This window comes from Gymnogyps californianus, chromosome 3 (genome assembly GCF_018139145.2).
Source record: "Gymnogyps californianus isolate 813 chromosome 3, ASM1813914v2, whole genome shotgun sequence".
NCBI classification, from domain to species: Eukaryota; Metazoa; Chordata; class Aves; order Accipitriformes; family Cathartidae; genus Gymnogyps; species Gymnogyps californianus.
In genome coordinates, this window is record NC_059473.1 from 9,555,035 (window position 1) to 9,577,549 (window position 22,515).

Below are 22,515 nucleotides of genomic sequence, written 5' to 3' on the forward strand. Positions count from 1 at the left end.
ACCATACTACGCTAAAAGTGCAAAGACCAAGCATTCATTGGCAGAATCTATCTGTTCTGGCATTGGTGTGAAAGTATAAAACCTAAGATGCGCAAACGCTTTGGATTCAGGACCTGAACCTGCTTTATGAGAACAAAACACAGAATCCTCATCCAGCAGCGTCAGAGTAACTTCACTCTTCTACTGAAAGCAGCAGAGCAGGACTGAATCTTCACCCACCACCAAAGAGCTGAGGCGATTTTCTAGTCCCATGCTGCAGATCCAGAATATCTGAAGACTACCATGGTAAGAAAAAGACAGTATCCAATGATGATCCAAACACTGACAGGCACAGGTGATAGACTAGGTGCTTTGCACCTCAAGAAAAGAGCATCACCAAAACCAGTAGCACCATGTCTAAAGTAGTAAAACTTGTCACGGCTATAAAAATACAGGTAGTATTCTGTATTAGCACCAAATTAGTTCCTTGGGAATTCTTAGATGCACTTCTGAATTCCCATGGCAAAAAAAAATCACATCCTGTGGCAAACAGACCTAGTTAGCATATGGGGTTATACTCCCTCCTATTTCTCAAATTGAAACTACAAACCACACAGTCCTCAATACACACTCCCAAGAAAGTCTCTGCACAGAACAGAGGCACAGAGTGGAGAATCACACATGCACAGTGCTTACCTCAGTGTGGTCTTACCTCCTCAGCTAAGGGGGGCTTGAACATTTACATGAATACACATGATCATGCTGCATCATGTTTTCCTTGAAAGCTCTAACGATCCCACACAGACCACGACACTGTAAATGAAAACAGATTACATGAGCACTGAGATCATGGCAATCAAACCTATGGAAAAATGCACAGCTAAGATGGATGCAATTTACTGTATCATACCACAGATAGCATTTGTTAATGCAATTATTTCTCTTCCATGACAACAAAAAGGGTTAATAGACACAGAACTCCACACTACATTCATTACACTCCCCAGAACACATATGATATGCTGAAAGGTACTCCACATGACAACATCATCTATTTTGATTAGTTTTGAAAGAGTCAGGTTACTTACTGGTATTCAAAATTTGTCCCCAACTCAAACTGTTAGGGGATCAACAATCAAGCAACTCCCCAGTTTTCTCTCTGCCACAAGAAAGAAAAAAAGTAAGACCTTTTGGCATTGTTTCAGTTCAGACTCTGTTGTTCCACTATTAAATAATCAGTCTAGCTTGCTGCCTGAGTCATCACCTTCAGAATTTGTACTGGCCGGAACCTGAACCAAGCCAACACATGACCAGTGATAAAACAGGTACCACCTGAAAATAATTCAAGTGATTGTTTCCACAAGATCAAAGTTACATACATTAATAGCTCATTAATATTGTCTGCAGGCCAGTCTCTACTGCCTAATCAGTTACTGCAGGAAGATAAGAACTTCACAAGTCAGACCGATATATGTGTATCTCTAGCAGAGTTAAACAGAAGCAATAAGCCTTTACAATGGTGGTAGACAAGCACATCAGTGAAAAAATAAAACACTGTACTCGTGCTTGCAGCATTTATCTCCAGTTGTTGCAAGGTCTTTCAGCAGTCAGCCCACAGCTCTTACCAGAGTTCCCCAGAACAAATGTCTTCAGAAAAAAGCAGCCAATTATACCAACCCTAGCTACAGCTGGATGCCATCAAGAAATCTTATCAGCTGCTAGGCAAATAAGATCACTACATGAAATTATTATGCAAACAGCAGAGTTTCAAGAAAAATGTAACCTTTTAGTCTCAATCTTTCTTGCAAATGGTTTCCATATATTTGTTCTGCAGAGAGCTATCTGATACAGTGATACGATTACAGGCACAGGGTCAAAGACACAGAAAGCATTTTTATCTCCAGTTTATCCTAGCCAGAACTGGCAGTAAGTCTAGGAAATCAGAAGACCACTCTTTATAACCCAGTTAAGGAAAAAAAAGTTTCATGCAGTGATTTTCAATCTGCTGCTTCAAGTCCTTGGGGGCTGTTAATTACCACCAAGAGCTGAAAAGGGTACCTGAAGAAATAATCCTACTATCAGGACATTTAATTCACACCACCTGGGGCAGCAAGAGCCACAGATCAGAAGCATTTACAACCACTGTTTCAGTAAATGCACATATGCTAGAGACAACTATACATCTGCATTTGCTCTAGCAATTTGAAATCCAGCATCCTGCAGTGATGCAAAATGAACCAATGGGTAACCAAAACCCACCCTATTAACCTAGTTTCACAAGGCTTCTGTGGCCCACGCCTTTCTTCTGGTCTTAAGGAGAGTCCTGTTCCTCATTTTCTAGGTAAAGAGAGCAGTGTTCCCCTGCATCCCTAAGTCTTTCATCTGACCATTTTTTTCAGCTGTGCCTTCCTGGATCTGAAAAGTATCATCTTCCTCTCCTCCCAAATCTTGGCAATTTATACATGCTCTCACAAATATGCGAGAAAATAAGGGCAGATTCCCTTTGATTTCTTTCAACTGAAAAGACAGATGTAGGTGTAAGAGGGATACAATGAGAGGCACTTTATCTTTCCCACCATTTGTCAGTTCCAGTCAGTATTGTATCTTTAGATTTGCTTATTATTCTACCCGTTATTACAAATGAAACGAGATGAATAAATATGGTGCATCAGTTGTACAGACATTATGAGTTCAGGATCTGCACTAACAGGGCAATTCAAACATGCTGAGAAAGGACAGTTTTCATGTCTATCTAAAAAGGCTTCCTCTTTTGCTGATACAGCTTCCCCCACCCACTGTAGCTGAAAGCACTTTCCCTCAAAGCCAGTTCATAAAAGGTGGCTTTCCTTTTTTCCTTGTAGAGCATTAAAGAGTTTATTTATTTTTATAAAACACTACTGGAGCCATAAGAACATGCATATGCTTAAAAATAATGTATTTTCAAGCTTTACTGCACTGTCCCAAGAGTTCAGTTACTTCACTGAGCAAAGCTACTTACAGCCTGTTAAGAGCCAGGGCAGAAGATTATTTAATTAGGTGGCACCCCTCACCCTGAGTTAACAGAGAGGGGAATGCTTCATACAAATTGCATCCAGCTATGTTTGTGAGCAAGGGATGTTTATATGAAGACCAGCACAAGGCAAGACAAAGAACGATATGCTCGGGGGATCAAAGATACATGCTATATTAAAAAAAACTCAAAACTTGGAGACAGATCACAAATAGCACTTTAAAAGCAGCATGCTATGAAAAGAACTGCAGCCAGACTCCAGACACATAAGCAGGAACATGGAAATTGTTTTCCAGACATTAGGTCAAGCACTATGCAAGCTACATCATCATTGTTAATAACACTGAAGAATCCAAACAGGTATGAAGTTTACATACCTGTTTATTTATCTGTAGCTAAACCAGCTTCCAATTACATGGAGATACATATTTATCCTAGTTTGAATGGTTGTCATTGTGCTGCAGAGGAGCTTTACTAAAACCAGAAACTGACAAAACACAGCATTGTCTGAGACTTACTCTAAAGAAACCATTCAAATATCAGTATCTGCAAAAATACTAGTCAGAAATACAGATAATATAATGCAAAGTGTTAAATGCAAGTCATGGTTTTCTACAGACTCTTATCTACACACTAACAAACACCATCTTGCATTTTTAACTTCTTTTAGAAGTCAGATATAAAAGAAAAGCAACTTTGACACATGCGCACAACAAAAAAGGAATTAAAAACAAATTAAGCTCATCTTTGTACTGCATGTAGAGGTTCAAAACTACTAGCAGTGACATAACTGCATTACAAGATAAAAATACTTTCATAAGTTCTTGGCTGTCTACTTGGAACTTAAAAAGGTAACAATTAAGGTATTGTATTCCTCATTTCTATTTATTTTAGTCCCATTACATTATGCAACAGAAATTCTAGCCATATTCAACTCCATTTAGCTGATTTTACTCCAGAGTTGCATCTGCTAGATACAGCTGCAGTGAGAGAGATGTAAGCATCGAGACTATTTTGCATCAGAATTTCTTTTTCTTTTGGAGATCTTGAGTTATTATTGTTTATTTTTATTTTTTGGCTAGAGTCCAGTCAGTTTTAATACTCGTTTTCAGTGAAATCTAGGAATGTTTTTATTCCTAGACATCCTAGCAACTAGAATTTCCCCCCCCCCAAAAGCAGAGTTGTCCTAGACACCTGTATCTGTTAATAAGGCCATTTCACCACGTATAACTTTCACTGTGGCCAGGCCCAGGTTCTTACCAGCAAGACCTTTTTTGCTGATTTGCTATTAACTCAAAGTTTACAGTTATGCATTAGTGTTTGTTTTGCTTTCTTCTGGTGCAAATTACCTTTTGTTCGCCACCACTTAGTTTCACTCATCACCATGTTCTTCATTTTCTTATTTTTGCTAGATTTTTCTGTGCAATCTCCCTAATCCACTCTTCATTCTTCCTGGTCAAGCTCACCCCTTTCTGCAGATATGAAGGCATGCTGAATATCAGTTTCTGAACAGAACCTTTGTCAGTCATTAACAACTTCTAAGAACTGCACATTTATTGCCATGCTTTGCTTCAATCTTTTAGATGAGAACTTCTAATCTGTTCTTGAACTTCACAGTCACCCTTTATTTATCTAGTTTCCTGAGCAGGCTTCTGTATAGGAGATTCCCCATGCCTCTTAGCATTTGCACATCAGCACTTGATTTCAAGATTCCAGGTTTCTCCAGGAACTCTTATAGTAACCTTTGCTAGCCTTAGACCAGCTCAGACTCCCACAAACAGGGCAACAGTGATGAGGCAGTTCCTTTTCCAGAAGAAACTGAAGGGAGAGGAAATTACCATTTTAGACTGGAAAGTTCATGCTCAGCTATGGTCCTAAAAAAATAACCTGGTTTTAAAGTAATGATCCAGTCCTCCCTTCCCCCACAAATCAGGTTGCCATTCACCTTGAACTTGGCAGGATTGATTTGCATTTCCCTGGCAAAGTGTGTAGCTATTGTGAGCCAAATAGCAAATGCCTGAAAAACAACATCAACATGGTACTGAATCTTCTCTTTGGCAGTATTAACACAACAATATTTTATATGTAATTATTATTTTCACATCACCACTTCATTTGCCACAGTGTTATGCGCTGTGTCATGGTGCTCCAAAATAAACACATTCAGCAGAGCAAGCACAGAAAGAAGGGCAAAACCAGCAAAGGGAATGTGAAATCAACCCATCTTTACTCACCATTTTTACTGTACCCTTCATAGAGGTTTTTAAAGGTGTCATCTGGCCTACTTAAAACTTTACAATATATAGAGATCACTCCCTGAGGGTCAGCCTTATGCAAGCAGTTGCATTGCCCTAAATCTTGCCTCAAAGGGGTTACTAAGGCTACATCTTTCATCTTAGTTTGCATTCAACTGTATCAGTCATTTTATTTTGTAAACTATCCAGGGTAGAAAGCATTAAATACTGGCATGAAACCACAAACATATATGCAAACAATTTTAAGAATTATCTCATCACAGCACAATTCCTTTAGTTTTGTATAACACTACTGAACCACAATACTCAAAAATCTGTTAGGTACTGAGAACCTTCCAGCCTGGATAGCCTCTTGCAATGTAACATTAAAAACCTGAGGAAAATAACAGCCAGAACGTAAGGAGAGCAGGCACCACTCAGAGCCACGCTTCCAAAGGCCCACCTGTACTGAGCTTTCTCCCTGCCTGAAGGCTTTTTTTTTTCTTTTGCAGAGAGCAGAAGTAACACAAGGAACAAGGAAGGAAGCTAAAGCAGCAAGGGCTCCAGCAACATAGCCTATATCATGGCTGAGGGGGACCAGACTAAACAGAGGGTGCGTGGGAGAACCAGGACAAACAGCAGCTCTGACAACCCTCGGAGCACCTGAGGGAACCCTTCCCCGGGCAGAGGCCTAAGGGACCAGGCACAAGCCTATCTTGTGGTAACACTCAACATCCAAGGCCTTGTAAAAGGGACCTCCTGGCAGCAGAGCAGCCCCTCAACCGAGCCTCCCACGTCCCAACCTTCACAAAGCCTTCCCCCCCGCTCTTAGGAAACTCAGCAGAACGGCTACAACAACCCCCACCTACCTCCACCCCCACATCCCCTCCCGCCTTCACCCCGCCGCCATTTTGTACTCCCCTCCTCTCCCTTCCCTCCCCTGCCTCGCTGGTTGACGTCACGGCCGCGCCCCGCCCCCCCCGCGAGGGCGGTGCTCGGCGCGGCGGGTGCCCGGATGTGGGAGGCTCCGCCCCCGCCGCCGAGCGTTAGCGCCGCTCGCGCCCCCTCCTTCGCTCCCTGTGCGCCGTTGCGGGTCAGCGCGAGCCACTGCCGCAGTGAGGGGAGCCGGAGGCAGCGGCGGGCTCGGGGCGCGGCGGCGGCGACCACACGCACAGCGAGGCCGGGGCTCGGTGGATTCAGCTGCGGAGGAGACGCCTGACACCCACCCGCCGCCATGGTGAGGACCCTCCCTCGCTTCCCCTCCCCGCAGAGCCCCCCGCTCCCGCCCCGCCGGAATATTCCAGACCAGGCCGGGCCGCGGGGGTGGGGGGCGAGGCAATGGTCCCGCGGCCCGGCCCGACTGCCGCTCCGCCTCGCTGCTGCTGCCCTGCCTCTGACCCGTCTCCTCCGCCTCCGCCCGCCCGTCCACGTCCTCCCGCGGGCGAGCGCCTCGCTGGGCTTCCCCCCCCCGCCTCCCTCCCCTCTTTCTAGGCTGCCGCTGTGGCTGCCCCGCGCCTCTCCCCGGAGGCAGGCTCGTCCCCCGCTTCCCCTCCGCCGCCCACGGCCGCCGCCTCGCCCCCGTGCGCCCCGCTGCCTCCCCGCCTACTCCCTCTGCCGCCTTCCTCCCCCCGCCCCGGCAGCGCTCGTCGGGCTCGGCCCTTCCCTTTCTCCCCCCCCGCCTCGCTCTCCGGCACCCCCTCACTTCACCCTCGCCCCCAAACGCGTTCTCCCGCCCCCCCTTTCCCTCAGTCCGGGGGTTCGCGTTCCCCGGCCTGCGCTCATCTGTTTTCCAGATGTATCAGCAGCGCCCTAAGCAAGCCCGGCATTTTGGTAGTGATGTCTTGTGGGGGTTGTTTTGCAATCTCAATAGGGTTCCCGCCCCGGCCCGTGGTGCAGCAGCGTTTTTCTGTTCATGTGCAGACCGGAAAGCTATAATGCACGTAGCCCATGGCAGGGAGACCGAGTAGATAATGTATACGTTAATTGGTCCGGGTTTAGAAAGCTGACACTTCAAATATGATAGGCATGTGGGTTTTGAGACTGCAGGAAGAAGGTACGCGGTATGTCCAGGTGCGTGTATTCCAGTTGCTCTGTTTTTTAAATCATGATGATTTAAATTTCCCTTTTACTGCCATAAAATTAACCCAGATATACAGTATGGAGTCCTGTAGTATTTTACGTCGACACTAGGGGTGTCTCCTGCTTTTCACTGCTGCCAAGAAATCAACGCCCTTTTTTAATAAACATTTATTTTAGCCTAAATTATCCAGTACCCTGGCTGCAGGAAGACTCTAGCAATATTTTGGTTTTACAGCTGGAGAATTATAAGTGGTTTAAACTTTTTTGTTCTTAACCCTTTAAGAGCAAGGTCAGCTGTTTATCACATTTCACATTAGACCTCACAGGGCCTGGGAGCCAAAAATGGGTTTCCTTTTGTTTTTAAGCAGGGAATTGCAGTCTGTCCTTTAAAAAATAAAGTTGTAGCACAAAGTGATGCGCCATGCTCAGGCTGTCTTTGCATGTACACTTTAATGTCTGTTAGATGTGCATTTGGAGAAATATTTTGAAATGTATAAAGGTTTGGTTTCAATTGAGGACTAAACCACTGTGTTTACTGAATGCCTTCACGCAATCTTGGAGTACATTAAGACTGTGAGAAAAGAGGGCTCTTATTTTGAGAACAAGGCATTAATGAAGTCAAGACTTAAAAAGAAGTTATGATTAGAAATTATGCCATGGTTGCAATACTGCTAGTTGCTGTGAATATATAGATGAACAGTGATCATCTTCCACACAACAGTTGTGCTCATACTGGGTTTTCTGTGAAAATTTTGTTCTCAAAGACTTGCCTGAGGAGATATGCTAACATGCATAAAAGGAAAGAAAATGTTATTTAACCATGATGCCCGTGTGTGTTAGTGACCTGTAATGAACCTAACTTTCATGTGTGATTAACTTTATTTCTTTTCCTACATTCTGTTGTAACTAAAGCTGTCCTAGCATCTTTTGATGGTATGATGTTGATTATTACTTTGTAACTTCTTGAATAGTATTTGGGTATGATCAGTTGCAATGTGTAAATGTAAATGCTGGGAAAAAAAGGTATGCTGGATATTATCTCTACCAGTAAAGGTGTTCGTTTGCTCACGTAAGCAGTAACAACACCAGGAGAGTTTTCACTGTAGCTGTATCAGTATGCTGGTTCTGATAACACCTGATCTTAGGTGCCTTGTAGTCTGAAAACCAAGCTAAAACTAAACAGCTGATAGACATTAAAAAAACCAATTTCATTTAAGTTGCTGTTCTTTTTACTGTCATTACCCTGTGGATGTTTTCACTGAAAGAGTTCACTTTGAATGAAGGAGTAGACCTTGTTTCAACTTTTACTTTGTTAGAATAGAGCAGCAAACTTTTTCACAGTTTGGAGTAACATTTCTTTTGTGTTCTTACAGGACCAGAGAGCTGACAGTTATAGTGAAGAAAGAGGTGAATGTATTCTTGTGTTCATAGTAGGTAGCTTAAGATAAAACATAAACATCTAGTGAGTCAAAGAATGTAGTTCTGGATGTTTTGGTATAGCCAGTTCTAAAATAATCTATCAGGCAGAGCATAACATGATGAGTCCATTACATAATGCTAGAAGTAATGTTGATATGCTATTTCTGTCAGAGTTGACTTAGCAAGTTTTTCCTATGAGTAGTATTTTCTAGGATAAGGTAAATAACACAGATGCTATTAAACAATCTTGGGTTTGGATGGATAGATTCTGTTTTCTTGGGATGGTCTGTATTCTGGTTCATATCCAGCTCTTGAGCTTTATAGTAGTAGGTCAGAAGACACAGAATTCCACAGGAGCCACCCAAACCATGTTACATAGTGTACCCATCTTCTTAGCTAGACTCTATTCAGTTGTTTTGACTCACTTGACTTGAGTAGTGGTGCTTCTGGTGCATTTTCTCCAGCTGAAGCTGATTTAACAGTGTTTCTGAATTACTGCAGCCAAGAACCACCAAAACATTTTTTGCAATAAAACAAAAAAACCCCAGAAGATGACCTTGAATCATTGTTTACTATTTAGCAGAGAGGGCGTTAAGTAAGTTCTTAGCTGAAGAAAAAGCTAGTTATGCCATTACCAAATCATAATTTCACTGCTATCATTACAAACATCTGAATAGTCGGTTCAGTTTTGTAACAGGTGGCAGGAACTGAGAGGCACTCACATGGTCCGTCTTATGTCTTACAGCCTACTGGTGGTCTTCTGCCACCAGTGGAATAACTGGTCTAGGATTCAAACTGTGAAGCTCATGTGTAGGTCTTAAGAAGAATTTGGTAGGCTTATTTAAGCCAGTTTGTTCAATAAAAGATTTTATTTTGGAACTAATGTTTAGAGGCCAATTTGAATATGCAAGTTTACTTAACTCTGTGATCTGCAAAGGAAGACAGAGCCTATTGATGGAGGAGGAAAGAGACTTTTTAAAAAGTAATTATATTTTTTCACTATTTCTGCAGTAGAATTCTGTCTTTATATGGTTAAACTATTAATTTAACAATAGGGAGGAATGAAAATTGAGTAGTTAAGGGAAAATGGTTTGTGGTGGGCATGCCTCAGGAACTTCAGAATATTCATCTTCTAAGGCATCTGACTCAGCACTAAAAGGGAAGCTTTAAGGGAGTGAGATTAATAACATCTAAATTGGGCTTTTTATTTGTATCTTAAAGGAGATTGGACTATCTTCTGTCGATCAGTGCCAGAAAAGGAGGCTTCAGTAAGTCTCGTATTTCTGGGGAGACAAATGAGGCAGAAATGCACATTTTAGTGCCAAAGCATTTCTTGATCTGCTTCTGCCTCCTCATTTCCCTCGTTTTTGTATGTCAGAAAGACATACAAAAAGTTGTTAAGGTGTAGCCAGGCTACTATAAGAAAATTATTTATCAGTTTTGATTGACATAATACGTACTTTCAAGAAGAAATGAATCTAGCAATGAAGATCTTAAGCTTTCTTGTAGCTGGGTGTTGAATCAGTGCTTACCTGGCAGTGTTGCAGAAGGAATACCTTTTTTTAGCTGTAGGTATGCTTAATAGTATTCTCCTACTGTAATTCATAAATTACACTTGCATAAGATTTTTCAATGTTGCTTTGATTTCCCTGCTAGTAAAAGAATTCTTTTGCTTTCCCTCCCCTTTTTTACTGCCTGTGTTTAAGCTGGGTTTTGTTAAAGAAAATTGTATCCTCTCCTACAATGTTGTAAGTCTGAATGGTAGTTGAGCGTGAAACTGTTGAGACTTAGGTTTAGTTATATGAAATGGTGACCAAGAATTGTGTTCATAGGAAAAACTTTTTCGTAATTTGAGCTACTATATGACAATTTGAAAGCAATTTGCTCTTGATTTCCTTGCCCCTCCTCTTTCCTCCCAAGCCTGTTCTCCCTGCTCCGGGTAGTATCATTTGTGAACTTCTAATCGGGAGAAAAATTACACTGCACTGTTCTTTGTTGATTAGCAGCCAATTCGTTTAGTGACACATTTCCCTATTTTCCATCCTTTCCTTCTTCTGGCCTATATTTTTTTTCTCTTTTCCTAAGCTTGTTTATTCCTGTGTGTTCCCTACAAAAAGACTACAGGGGCAAAGGGGGCTGGCTGTTCCCATGCTTCCTACATGGTAGTTCTTTGCCAGAATCATCAGCAGACATAGGGGAGGTGCTACTATGTGATGTCCTTGTCAAGATCAAACTCCTCTGCTTCTGGTGAAGTGAGCACTGCAAGGATGGGGGAGTAAAGATTGAAGTGATGGTAAAGGAATGACGAGAGGCATGGATCTACATCAAAAGAGAGGAATGAAAAGTGCTTATGCTTAAGGGTTACGCAGATGTAATCTTCTGAGCAGGATATTGTAAGAAAATAAGTATCTTGTTTTACTTGCATGCCCCTGTTAATTAAAACAGAAAAAAAGTTGGAACTCCTGGAAACTGTTAAGGATTTTATTGGCTGACTTGATCATATACATTACTTAAACATGTTCTTTCTGTCCCAAAGACCAGAAGAGCTTATTTTGCTGTGCTCTTGTGAAGCTGGTAAACACTGTCCTTGTTCTACAAATGAAAAAGGTTGAGGTCATGGCAGGGTAATAACTTATCCAAGGTCCTTTTTGTTGTTTAAAGGTTAACATTAGTATGTGAAGTCGGAAATGGATAATGTGTTTGTAGCTCTGAAAATAAATAAGAAGTCTAAATCAAATTAACTGCTATGAATTTTGAGGTCTTGGGGCTGATGAATTACTGGAGCTAGAATGCAGCCACTAGAAAATGTGCCGTGCACCGTCCATTTGGCTTAAGGCCTGTGATGGTGTGCAGTGGTTGAAAGCTTGGTCATACGCTACCTTCTTTTAACATCTCTGTATCATTGTGTTAGCCACTTAAAGTGACTTTTAGAGATTAGACCTGGAAATGGGCCTTTTATATTCCATAAGAGCTATTCAGTTTCTTAGATGTCAGTGCCCTAAAGTAATCTTGACACCAGCAGTTTGAGAAAGATCTGCTACAAAGATTGCCTTAATGTGCTGAATGAGGTGGGACAGACTTGGATATGGACCAACATCTTTTAATCTGGAATAGATACATCTTTCAGTATACCAGTTCAAGTATTTTGGGAATGTTTTCACTGCTGTTTCCCTGGATCAATGAATCAGGGAGCTTAAATGACTTGAAATTCATGATTTCGTAGTGATTTAAGTACAAAACTAGAAGCAATATATTCTGTTTGAGGTGTGATGTAGCTAGATTATTTTGGTCACTGTGTGAAATACTGTATTTCCTTAGTAATACTGAATATCGAGGTAAGTTTAACCAGGGTTAAACTTAAACTATGGCATGTCTTCTTATTGAGGTCTGTTCTATATAATTTGAATGGCAAAAGTCTGTGGAGAGGTTTGTTTTTTGATTTGTTTTTTTTCCCCCAAAAGTTTCAGGTGTGTCTAAGAATACTTCACTTGAAAGATGTGGGTGTTAATTTTTGGAGTGACAGTTCTTTTAAATAGGAAAATTTAATCTTGACGTTTTATGTAGCTTTCTAAATGTGTAGCTTGAAAATTTTGATTTGGTAACTATACTTTATTAGGCCTTTTCCACAAACAAAAAGACCATTAAAATGTTTCATATATTGCTTTTAAATTGTACCTAGCACAGCCACAAGCATATTGTTACTTTAGCTGCTTGGGAAAATGATGTAGATGGTGCAAAACAGGCTGGAGACTATATCTGACTTGCTTGTAACTTGACAGTTATTTGGCCCTGCTATTGATACTCCGTTCCACAATTAAGGAGGAATCCCTAGCGATGTACATAATAATCCTTAACTGCATTAAAGAAGGCTCAGAAACCCTTTAAATGCTTTGGATTAAAGGACAGCATTGCTCATGAACTGCCAATAAAAATCTTGGCTTCCAAGCTGTAAACAGGTTGTACCAGTTAATACACTCAGGTGAATATTTGTGAAGTCTGAGTTGATGGACATTTTTAAGCAGACTGTTAAGGCAAAGAACCGGAACTCCCCCAGTAAGCTGATACTGTGCCTATTTTAAAAAGCTTATGCAGTCAGCTTGAAGTTCACAAACACTTTATATCATTTTCTAAGTTAGGTAAAGTAGGAATTAAAAAAAGCAGTAAGACATTTGTTGAAGAACTTCAGTCAGAATTTGGGAGGGGCAGGAGAGGAAGGGATGGGGTAACAGAGAGGAAGCTCAGAAATGAAGGCCAGAGTTAATGTGTTCTGGGAAGAAACCCAGCTACTGGAAAAGTGGATTCAGCTGTGATTCTCACAAGAATATAATCTTAGGGTCATCTTTAAATGCTGTGGAACTTCTTTTCTTCCTCTGGTATATTTGTGACAAATATGGAGGCTTTTTACCCTTTATTTTAAGCAGCTGGAAACCTTGGGAAGGAAGACCTCAGCTACAGTACTCTCTTTTTCTACCCCTTCTCTGTTGTCACCCTATGATTAGCTCCTCTGTGTACGTTTATCAGGTGTTTGGGGTTTTTTGTAATAGGTAGTAAAAGACAAAACTACTGTTGTTTCACTGCTGACTGTGTAGGTTCTGAATAGCATCACTGAAGTTGAAAGAAGTCACTTGAATTCCCTCTGCTCAATGATACTATGGCTAGCAGAGAGGACTTTAAAAGGAGGGTTGGTTTTTTTTTTTTTGAAATAAACTCCATGGATATGACTTTAGGCCTGAGCTTATGAAGGAGAACTTCTCATGTACTTTGTAGGCATGATGTCTGAACAGCTTTTTTAGTGTTGTGTATGTAGTGACATACATACTTCCCTTGGGGAAGTTTAATTTAGTATTGAGCCACTGCTTAACAGGCTTAGCACCTTGGTATCTGAGCAGTCATGGGTCAATTTTGTTGATAACACTGAAGGAACACTTCACAGATTTCTCAGATAAAAGCTTGATTGCATGTAGATCTCCTATGAAATCTAGAAAAAAAAAAGATAAATAGGAGAACTTCTAAACAGCAATAACAAAAAATGCTGTATGAATAAATAGACTTGATTTTTATATTTGACTTAAGTAGACTATCTTAGCATGCTAATTAGTGTTCTTCATAGGGATATGTAGTAAAATACCTGTTCCCTACTTATTCTTAAACTTTTTCAGAGATTCTTATAAAAATGGTGTTAGTTTTCCTGAAGTATTTTATTCAAAACACTAAGATCGGTTATTTTAGTAGTAAGATTAAAGCGTTTGCATTGGGTACTGCTGGTGTTTTTTATTTCAGCCAGTGCATTGAAAAATCAGGTTAGTGACAAATGTAATGTATAAAATATGACAGGTTAGTAAGTTTGACTCTTGTGTAGTCTTGAATGTTAGAGTGCAACTCTAGTGTTGGTGCAGCTGAGTTTGCCAGAGTTGAATTCTGAAAAATTCTCTTTTGAGAGGCCTTGAAAAAATGAACAGTGAGCTAGAAGGTGGCCAAATTCCCTTTCTTGGTGAGAAAACAGTCACATGAGTAAAAAGGACTAAAACTGATGGAAAGTAGAAGATGGTGGTTTAAGATTTAGGCATTGTATGTAATGATATAGTAGTACTGTAGTGCTCTATTGTAGGAGGCAGAGCAGCTAAAGATTCCAGAAAAATTGGGAAGAGTTGGTTTGAATGAGGGAGTGGGTGGTTTTTAGCAATAGTTTTATCTTGGCTGCTTTCTCAGAGGTATTGTTTAGCATCTTTGCAGTGTCAAATGTTTTGTGAAGTCAATCCATGTTACCCAGCATCTCACAAACAGCGGTTGAAACACTTATTGTAAAATTGGAAGTGTTCTTTGATTTGCAGTTCATATTACAGACTGGTGTACAAATGTATACATATTATATGCTGCCTTTAAGGTTTGCAAGCAGTGAATTTTTTTGAAGTATAGCCTATGAAGAGAGAAGATGGCAAGCAGCAGAAAGATGGTAGCCTGTCGTTCTGTGGGCAGATTGTGCATACATGCACAGTTGTGTCGGTCTTTGGGGGATGGATGCAGTTATTTGTACTGTGACTTGGACTAGAATGACTAGATTCTTGATTGTGAACCTCCAGAGCAACTGGTAATTATTACTGGAAGTCACTGGGGCTTTGCAGGGGTGCATCTACTTGACTTATTTTGGGACCTGTGGACCATATAAATAGCAGTAATTTTTCTAATGCCGCTTTGTGTGTACTTTTATACTTGCTTTTATGTACATTTACAACTTAGGAAAATTTACAGCTCTTCAGGACAGCTGTTTTTAATTGCATTGCTAGTTACAGCAATTAATAAGCTTTGATTTTTGGCAGGATGAAGGAATCTTTTCTTTAGCAAATGGTATGAGTCTTTACCAAAAATAATGCTAACATCTATAAGTAAAGAGATTTTGGATCATTCTTCAAACATTTGACATATGATTGTTTATAAGCTACTGAAACTGGGTTGGAATTCTAATTTAATCTTTTGAGTACCCTTTTATTAGCTTGTAGCAAAAGTGCTAGATGTCTGTATTTGATACTGAATGTTAAATATTTGCATTCCTGTACATAGAAGAAACAAATCAGTTCATGCCCTGAATAACTTAAACTAAAATAGTCTATCTTTTTAATTGCATTTGAATATTACTTCATATAACCAACTCCTGAATGGACATCACCTTAGCGTTATGATTAAAAAAAAAAGTCAGTATTTTCTCCATGACACAGGTCATATAAAGAAAACTGTTTCAAGGTTTTGGAATATTCCATAGCAGTGAAAACCTTAATTGAAAGCAGCGTGGTATTTTTTCTGTGTTTTACTATTTTGCTTTCCTTTGATCGGGAAGTCTATGATAATGATAATTGGAAGACTTTGGAAATTTGCAGTGCATCTTTTTCAGAAAATAAATTCCGAATTTGCTGGAAATTCTAAGTATTCACTTAGAATGGAAGCTGGTAATGCCCGTAAGACCTGTTCAATGTTTTGTAAAATTCTTGATATTTTAATTACAATGGTTTTGATCCGTCTGTATTGGATCACAATGTTGGTAGGGCCTGTTTTCAAACCATATGTCTCATCTTTATTCTTTACTGAAATCTTCGTAAGTCCTTGAGTGGCATAAACTAAACCAGAGCTTGTTAAAATGTCTCAATTTAATACCTGACAGCTGTAAGTTCTGACGAAGTTGTTTTCCTGTGGGGGGGGGGGGAATAGAACTAAGTATTAAGATTAGTGTTAACTATTACGGATGGTTAAGAATACTGGAATAAAATCTCTATTTTGCAGATTCTGTATCTATGCAATAATTCTCCTTCAGCATAGTCTGCTGCTTCCTTTGATTTACACATCTTGCCCAGTTCTGCATCTTTGCTTCCTTGATTGTTTTCTGTTCTTGTCAGTTCATGAAATCAAATCCCGTTTTTGAACTCTTTTCTGTTTTCAGATACATGTCCTTTACACAATTCTTTGTGATGTTCTTCAGCCTCCTTTGTGATAGATCCTGAATGACATTTTATTAATTGTCTACTTTCCTTTGTGATCTCTTTTACTGTACTGTTTCAATTTTCTCTTCTTGTTGGGCAGCCATAAGATGCTTATCTCCCTCCTTTCAAACGCAGATTTCCCTTTTTTGCACTAAGTGGTATTAAACTGTTTGTAAGTTTCTTAAATGGGAAGAAAAGCTGGTGACAGCATCTATTTATGCAGCCTGTTTCTGTGCTCTTAGACCATTTGATCAAGTACTGTACACTGACCTGTGTGACTTTTCCTGAATCTGTTTTAAGTCCTTGTGGTATAGCCTATGTGAATTGGCGATATTCTCTGAATTGGCACTTAAACTTCCCTGCTCAAGGACGTTTGACTCTCTTAAGCTGTTAGTAGACTGTTGCATGCAGTAGAGCTGCATCAGCTTTCTTTTTCCTCCAGGCGTTCTGAGATCCATTTAAAAATACCTGTGCAACTGTTCCCAAAGCCTGAACCTTTGCAGTTAACTCATTACTGAATACACTGTTAAAATCTAAAAACTTAGGATGATCGGTTGATAGAGAAAGATGCACTGGTCACATTGTTCTTATTTCCAACCTATTTCTGCGAATAGGGAATTATATTCAGCTGTAGTATAGTCTTTTACACTAAGTAGTATAAGACTGTTATATGATGTAGTATAATCTGTTACCTTCATTTCTTCATTTCTAGAATGTATTGTTGCTATTTTCTTCCCCCCCACAAATACCACTTGCAGCAGTACAGTGAATCTGCTGTGTCTAAACCCGCTGAAAAAATGAAGCCTTCTAAACTTAATTTCTAACTGATACTGATCTCCCATTCTTTGCTTGCACAAGTCGGTGAACAGTTTGTGGTGAGGGACCTTTACCAGATAAGTTGGGAACAAATACATTAATTTGTGTGTTTGTTGGTTGCTGTCGGAGGATAACATGCTCCATTTCATTTCCAGCTAGGTTCTCATCTTTCATATTTGCCTCAGCCTGACGCATGTGAGATGTATTTCATCAGTCACAAGCAGGCCTGTAGCCATTTCTTGCAGAAGTTAGGGAGGAGGTCTGTTTTCTCTACTGGGGGTTCTGTGACTACCATAGCTCCTTTTCTGCTTTTGGAAAACCCTTGGCAAAGAGAAGTATTATTACTCCTTTCTAATGCTCACAGTGTTGCTGAAGAGTAGTAGTGTGAAACTGATCTAATGATTATCGGTTTTCTTCCTGCCTGTAGAGTTAGGGCTTTCAGTGTTATATCTGATCTTGGTACAAGCAAAATAAGGAAGTTCAGAAACTTCAGAAGACTGGGCCAACCTTAGTTTTACTCACTTTTTTGTATTTGGAGTGTCACAAATTGTATTTTTAAGAGGTAGAGTTTTTGATTCTACAGATGTTGATAACACTTGCCTTTAGCTTTTTGAAAATTACTCCAAAAATAAGTTTAAATTTGCAAGCATGGTAACAAGTACTGTACCTTTAAAGTGACAGTAATTTCCACAACGTAGAAAAGCATGTTTAAAGAACAATGCAGAGAGAAGGCGGCCTTCCTTTCACACCCTCATCAATCCGGTGGCAAGAGTGCTTGACTGGAAGTATTACAGAGAATATAACTAATTTTTTGACTGTTTCTGTGAATTTTGGAGGGAGATATTGAACTACCAATTAACTTGGCAGAGTTTTTACTGGGATTGTTCTAGAGAGCTGTTGTGCTGAAGCTCCCTAGTTCTTTTTGGTTTTATAGTATCTGGAAGCGCTGAGAATTAAATTGGCGTAATTGAAAGCAGCCTCACGAGAGTGTATCTATATATAGCAAATTATATTTCAATATGGCTTTAGGTCAAGTTAATATCCTCTTGTAAAGTAACTGTTCTGTTCCTATTTCTATGTAGGTCAGCCAGTGATTAATTCTCAGTTTTGCTGGACCACTGTTTTATTGCTTTGTGTTGGAGTGGAAGTTTTGAACATTATCTGTTTTCTGGGAAGGTACTTGAGACAAAAACTGTTTTATCTCCAAATTGTTGCAGAGAAAGGGAGAAGCTGAAAGAGCTTTAATTGCCTACTAAATATTTTACCTGTAAAATGGGTGGTTTGACACTCTTGGGTAGTTTTGTCTTCATTTGACGGACTATAAGATGCTAAATAATAGCTTAAGTGTAATCTGTTTTAATTACTGGTGAAAACTGTGTGACTTTGTTCGTAGTCCCTCCAGGTTCTCAGTGATGCTTGCATACTTTGGCTTAATGTTTGAATGAAGTTTTGTTTCCTTTGTTCTACATGTTACTTTACTTTTCCAAATCTGAAGTTCTTGTTCTTTCACACAAGCATGACACAATTTACTGTTTGCAGTTGCTTGGATTTTCTATGTTCATATTCACCAATGGAGAGAAAAAAATCCTTCTTATTAATGAAGTGATTAAATCAGAGAAGATAATAAGTGGCCAATATCCATTTTATATCCATCAGTGTCCTGAAGAACAAGATCAACATGATACACTTTGTTTTTTGTTTTCCTTCGGTATCCTGTTAAGTGTAAGTTGATGTCATTTCTTTGTTATTAAGATGTTGACCCTTAACTCTGATAATCCCATGACACTTTAGTCACTTGTTATAATCTTCAGTCACGTTTTATGCTTTCTCCCATACGGTTTATGATAAGCTTTTGCACTATATACTTACAAAAAAAATTGCCTTATTTGAAATGCTCTCTCAAACTCTTCAACTCTACTTCTGTTATGCATAAAGGTTTATGGTTTTTTTTTTTAATTTGTCATTGATGTGTCTGTTGCCTTGCAGTCTTCTCTGTATCTTCTACCTTGTTTTGTACTTGGATTACAGATTTTCTGGTTGGACAGCACAGTCTTGTTTTCATTTTCACTAGCGTGATCTTTGTCAATGTAACAGCACAGTCATGGAGTGGATTGATTGGGAAACTTTATTGCAGTTATCTTTAAAGTTGAGAAAGAAGGCTGCTGTGGTCTCTTCTTTAGCTAAGGGAATTTGATAAACTTAGGTGAAGAGGCTTGTGTAGTAAACCTAGTAAGAGGTTTTGTAGGTGAAACTAATATGTTAACATAGTGGAACAAATAAATTAGTATCTTGCAAATTTTTTTGTGACTCCTCCAGAAGCAATGGAGGAGCAACCTGTCTTACCCCAAAGACTTCCTAATGTGAACTCTTAATTACATCAGAACTTACTTTGATTTAGTGGTGGCAGAACTTTATTGTTCCCCTACTAAAGGCTGAGTTGCTTCAGAATCTTTCTGGGAAACTCCTTTCCTTGGCTCTTGGAGAGTTCATTATTCATTTATGCACTTAAAATTACAGAGTTCTGAGAATTTTCAAGTGATGAAAGCTTTAGAAATGCCAGCTCTGTAGTGATTGCATAAGTAGACGGGGTTGTTGCCATAAAGAGTAGTAGCTGGGAACTGCCAAAAGTGAAATTGTCTAATACCACACAGGGAATGGTACCTTAGCTCATAAAGTTAACATTTTTGCTCCTGTGACTGTTTTTCTCTCAAGTTTTATTTACAGGTTGCAGTGCTTATGCAAGTTTTTGCAGTGAGAGCTCTTGCTTTGTATGAGAGCTTATGGTTTCTCGTACATATGAGGCTTTGCTTTTCTCCTTCAAATAATATTTATTTGTTAGTTTTCTAAATGTGGCACAATCTTTTCTCTGCCTCACCTTGTTTCAAAAACTGCACTATGTTTGTCTCTAGCACAGTTAATTATCTATCTACCTGACATATTGCAAACTGTCAGGGAGATCGAAAATAGAACAGAAAATTTTAATACTCATACATATTACAGATGCAACAATTGAGTTATGTAAAGTTTAAAGCAATCCCATTATTCTTTAGGTTTTTATTGTGTCTACATCAAACTTGTGTAAGATGATGTGTGGGGAAAGACGCGTATCTAGTGAATGGTATTATCAATGTACGCTCTGACTTGATGGCTCCTTTTCTCCTCCAAATTCAGGAGAAGGACTTTGCAGTAAAACTGTTTTCCATCTTTGATCATGCTTTCTTAAGCAGTTTTACAAACTGTTTTCTTTGGTGTTTCTACTGGGTCCTTATGTCTCATTCTGTCTTGGGTGACGATTTTTTTTCTTGGAGACACCTTTAGTTTATCTGCAGGTGAGTAAATAGTGTTGTGTGTCTGTATGTATAGATATGTGATTAAACCAAGTACTTTGTCGTACCTTCAAGATCATGCAAGTTTAGATTTTTGCTGAAAGCTCTGCAGTTGTAACTGAGTTCAGATACGTGACTCATGGATGGTGGCAAATGCTCTGTGGGGGTGGTTGCAGCAATGGAAGCAGATAGGAAAAGCTGTGGCATTTATGTATATGTATATAAATCATGCAATCCCTGCTATAACTGGACAGACTTTACGGGTTGCTTTTCAGTCCTGAATGCTTCAAATTCAACACATTAAAATTTAAAATGAATGTGTTTACTCTGTTTGAATAGATGAGGGTTTTATTTCTATGTTTCCTTTAATATTAATAAAGCCAAAGGGCGTATTAAAGATAAAGGCTAAATCCTCTTATAATTACACTCTTGACTCCTTTAGTTTTCCTGTCTGGTAGAGGCTTTGGCAACAGTAGCTATCTCTAATTTTGGGTTTGCTTCTTGCTTCATTGGTTTAGGGCTTCCCTGTGATATCCTAGAATAGCTACTTGACTGTGATGGCCTTAAGCCATTAATATCTCATTTTGGAGGAGACCCGTGGACAGTGGAGGATTTAAATAAAGCATAGCAGAAGTGACTGGCCAACTGCCAGCCAGAGGACAAGTGGCTTCCCTTAAAATGACTGACAGAGCTTGAGCAGAGCCATGACTGGATTAGATGGTGACTAAGGAGTAAACGGCAGGCTTTTCCTGAGACTTGCAGAGTCTTTCTTGCCTCCTGCATCCTGAGGGGGGGGTATGTGGTAGAACCTGATGTACATCTGGGAGGGAAGAATCTTCTAAAGAGTCATCACTTCTTTTGTTATGAACAAATTGAATAAATGTATCCAAAATAAGGTTTTTGTAATAAGACTTTCTTAAATGTGGCAAAGGGAATTATAACACTTATTCTGTGTACTTGCAAAGAACAACAATGCCAGAATGCTGTAACAGCTTTAACCTGACTTGATCTCTACTGTAATCCTAAATCCAGCAATCCCCTTTGCCTTGGTTCATTATCTCTGATGTCTGCAATTTAAATGCCATGTTGAAGAATTAGGTATTAATCTTTTTTGAGTTCCTTCAGTACTGAAGGTCACAGTGTTTTCTTTAGAGGCAGGATTAACAAATTCAGGCTACTTTACGGATAACACATTTAAAACTTGAGATCTTCACCTTCCAAAGGTAAGTTAAAACAAGCTGTGGGTTTTTTTTTAGCAGTGCCCTTTTTTGACTACAAAATGCTAACCTTTCTTGATGTTTGCTGTTGATTAGCATTCAGGTGAGATAGTGAGTTAGAATATTAACAGCAGCTGTAAGACCTGTCCCTTGTACCTTTGTAGTTTCACCTTTGAGTTAAGATCGTACATAAAAACTGAGCACTGATACAAGTTCAGTGGTTTATCAGAATTCTAGTAAACCTTCCAAGAAGTGTAACTGAAAGTGTTGGGCAAAAAGTTACCATGGCTTCAAGGGACGATGATTACACTCATTGGCAGGTATAGGAGAGAGCATAGTTTATGCTGTAGTCCTGGAATGGAGACTGTAACCAAAGATGAAGGTGGAATGGAAGAGTATGTTGGCAGGCTTATGTCGTTGGTCTTAAACAGCTAGGTGGAATTGTAACAGATGCTGAGGAGTTGTGGATGTATCATGCTAGATAGTTGTATCCTCTTGAAAACTGTGGCTGCCAGAAAATGGAAAATGCCTCTACCTCCTCAAAGGAAACCATAAATTGTTTGGATAAGAATGTGTTAACTAAATATAACTGTAAGATTTTTTTTAATCCCAAATGAAATTTGTCCATTTTCTCTAGCTCTTTTAGATTATTTTTTTTAAAGATAAAAGATTATTAGACCTTCTAAAGCATGTGACACTTCAGTTATTACATTATCTGGGGCATTAAAAACATGCTTCTCAGTTTTTTCAACTCTTGTAGAATCAACATTTGGATAATATTTGTGCATGTGAATAAAAAGTAGAGGGGAACATGTTAGCAATCTCTTGGCAAATTCAGAGTTGAACAATGTGTACATTTTTGCATTAAGGTGCAAGAATTAGATGATAGCAGGTTTTGGTTTGTTTGTTGGACACATTTGGTTTAGTGTCTTCAACATGAGAAGCTTCAAGTATTGGGTTGTGGCT

The 22,515-nt window shown here is 39.5% G+C and overlaps 1 protein-coding gene and 1 long non-coding RNA gene across 2 annotated transcripts in view; one reads left to right on the forward strand and one right to left on the reverse strand.

Moving 5' to 3' along the window:
* LOC127015007 (uncharacterized) overlaps window positions 1-4,497 on the reverse strand; it is a 40,537-nt gene extending 36,040 nt beyond the window's left edge. The window contains exons 1-3 of the long non-coding RNA XR_007766260.1: window positions 4,339-4,497; window positions 1,068-1,138; window positions 676-792 (exon numbers count right to left, since the gene is read on the reverse strand). This is a non-coding gene — a long non-coding RNA (uncharacterized LOC127015007). The remainder of the gene's footprint in view (window positions 1-675; window positions 793-1,067; window positions 1,139-4,338) is intronic.
* Window positions 4,498-6,294: 1,797 nt separating this feature from the next.
* The window catches only part of PPP3R1 (protein phosphatase 3 regulatory subunit B, alpha), a 41,645-nt gene continuing 25,424 nt past the window's right edge, over window positions 6,295-22,515 (forward strand). Inside the window, exon 1 of the mRNA XM_050893784.1 lies at window positions 6,295-6,460. Coding sequence (XP_050749741.1) covers window positions 6,458-6,460 — 3 coding nt within the window. The 5' untranslated portion in view covers window positions 6,295-6,457. The remainder of the gene's footprint in view (window positions 6,461-22,515) is intronic.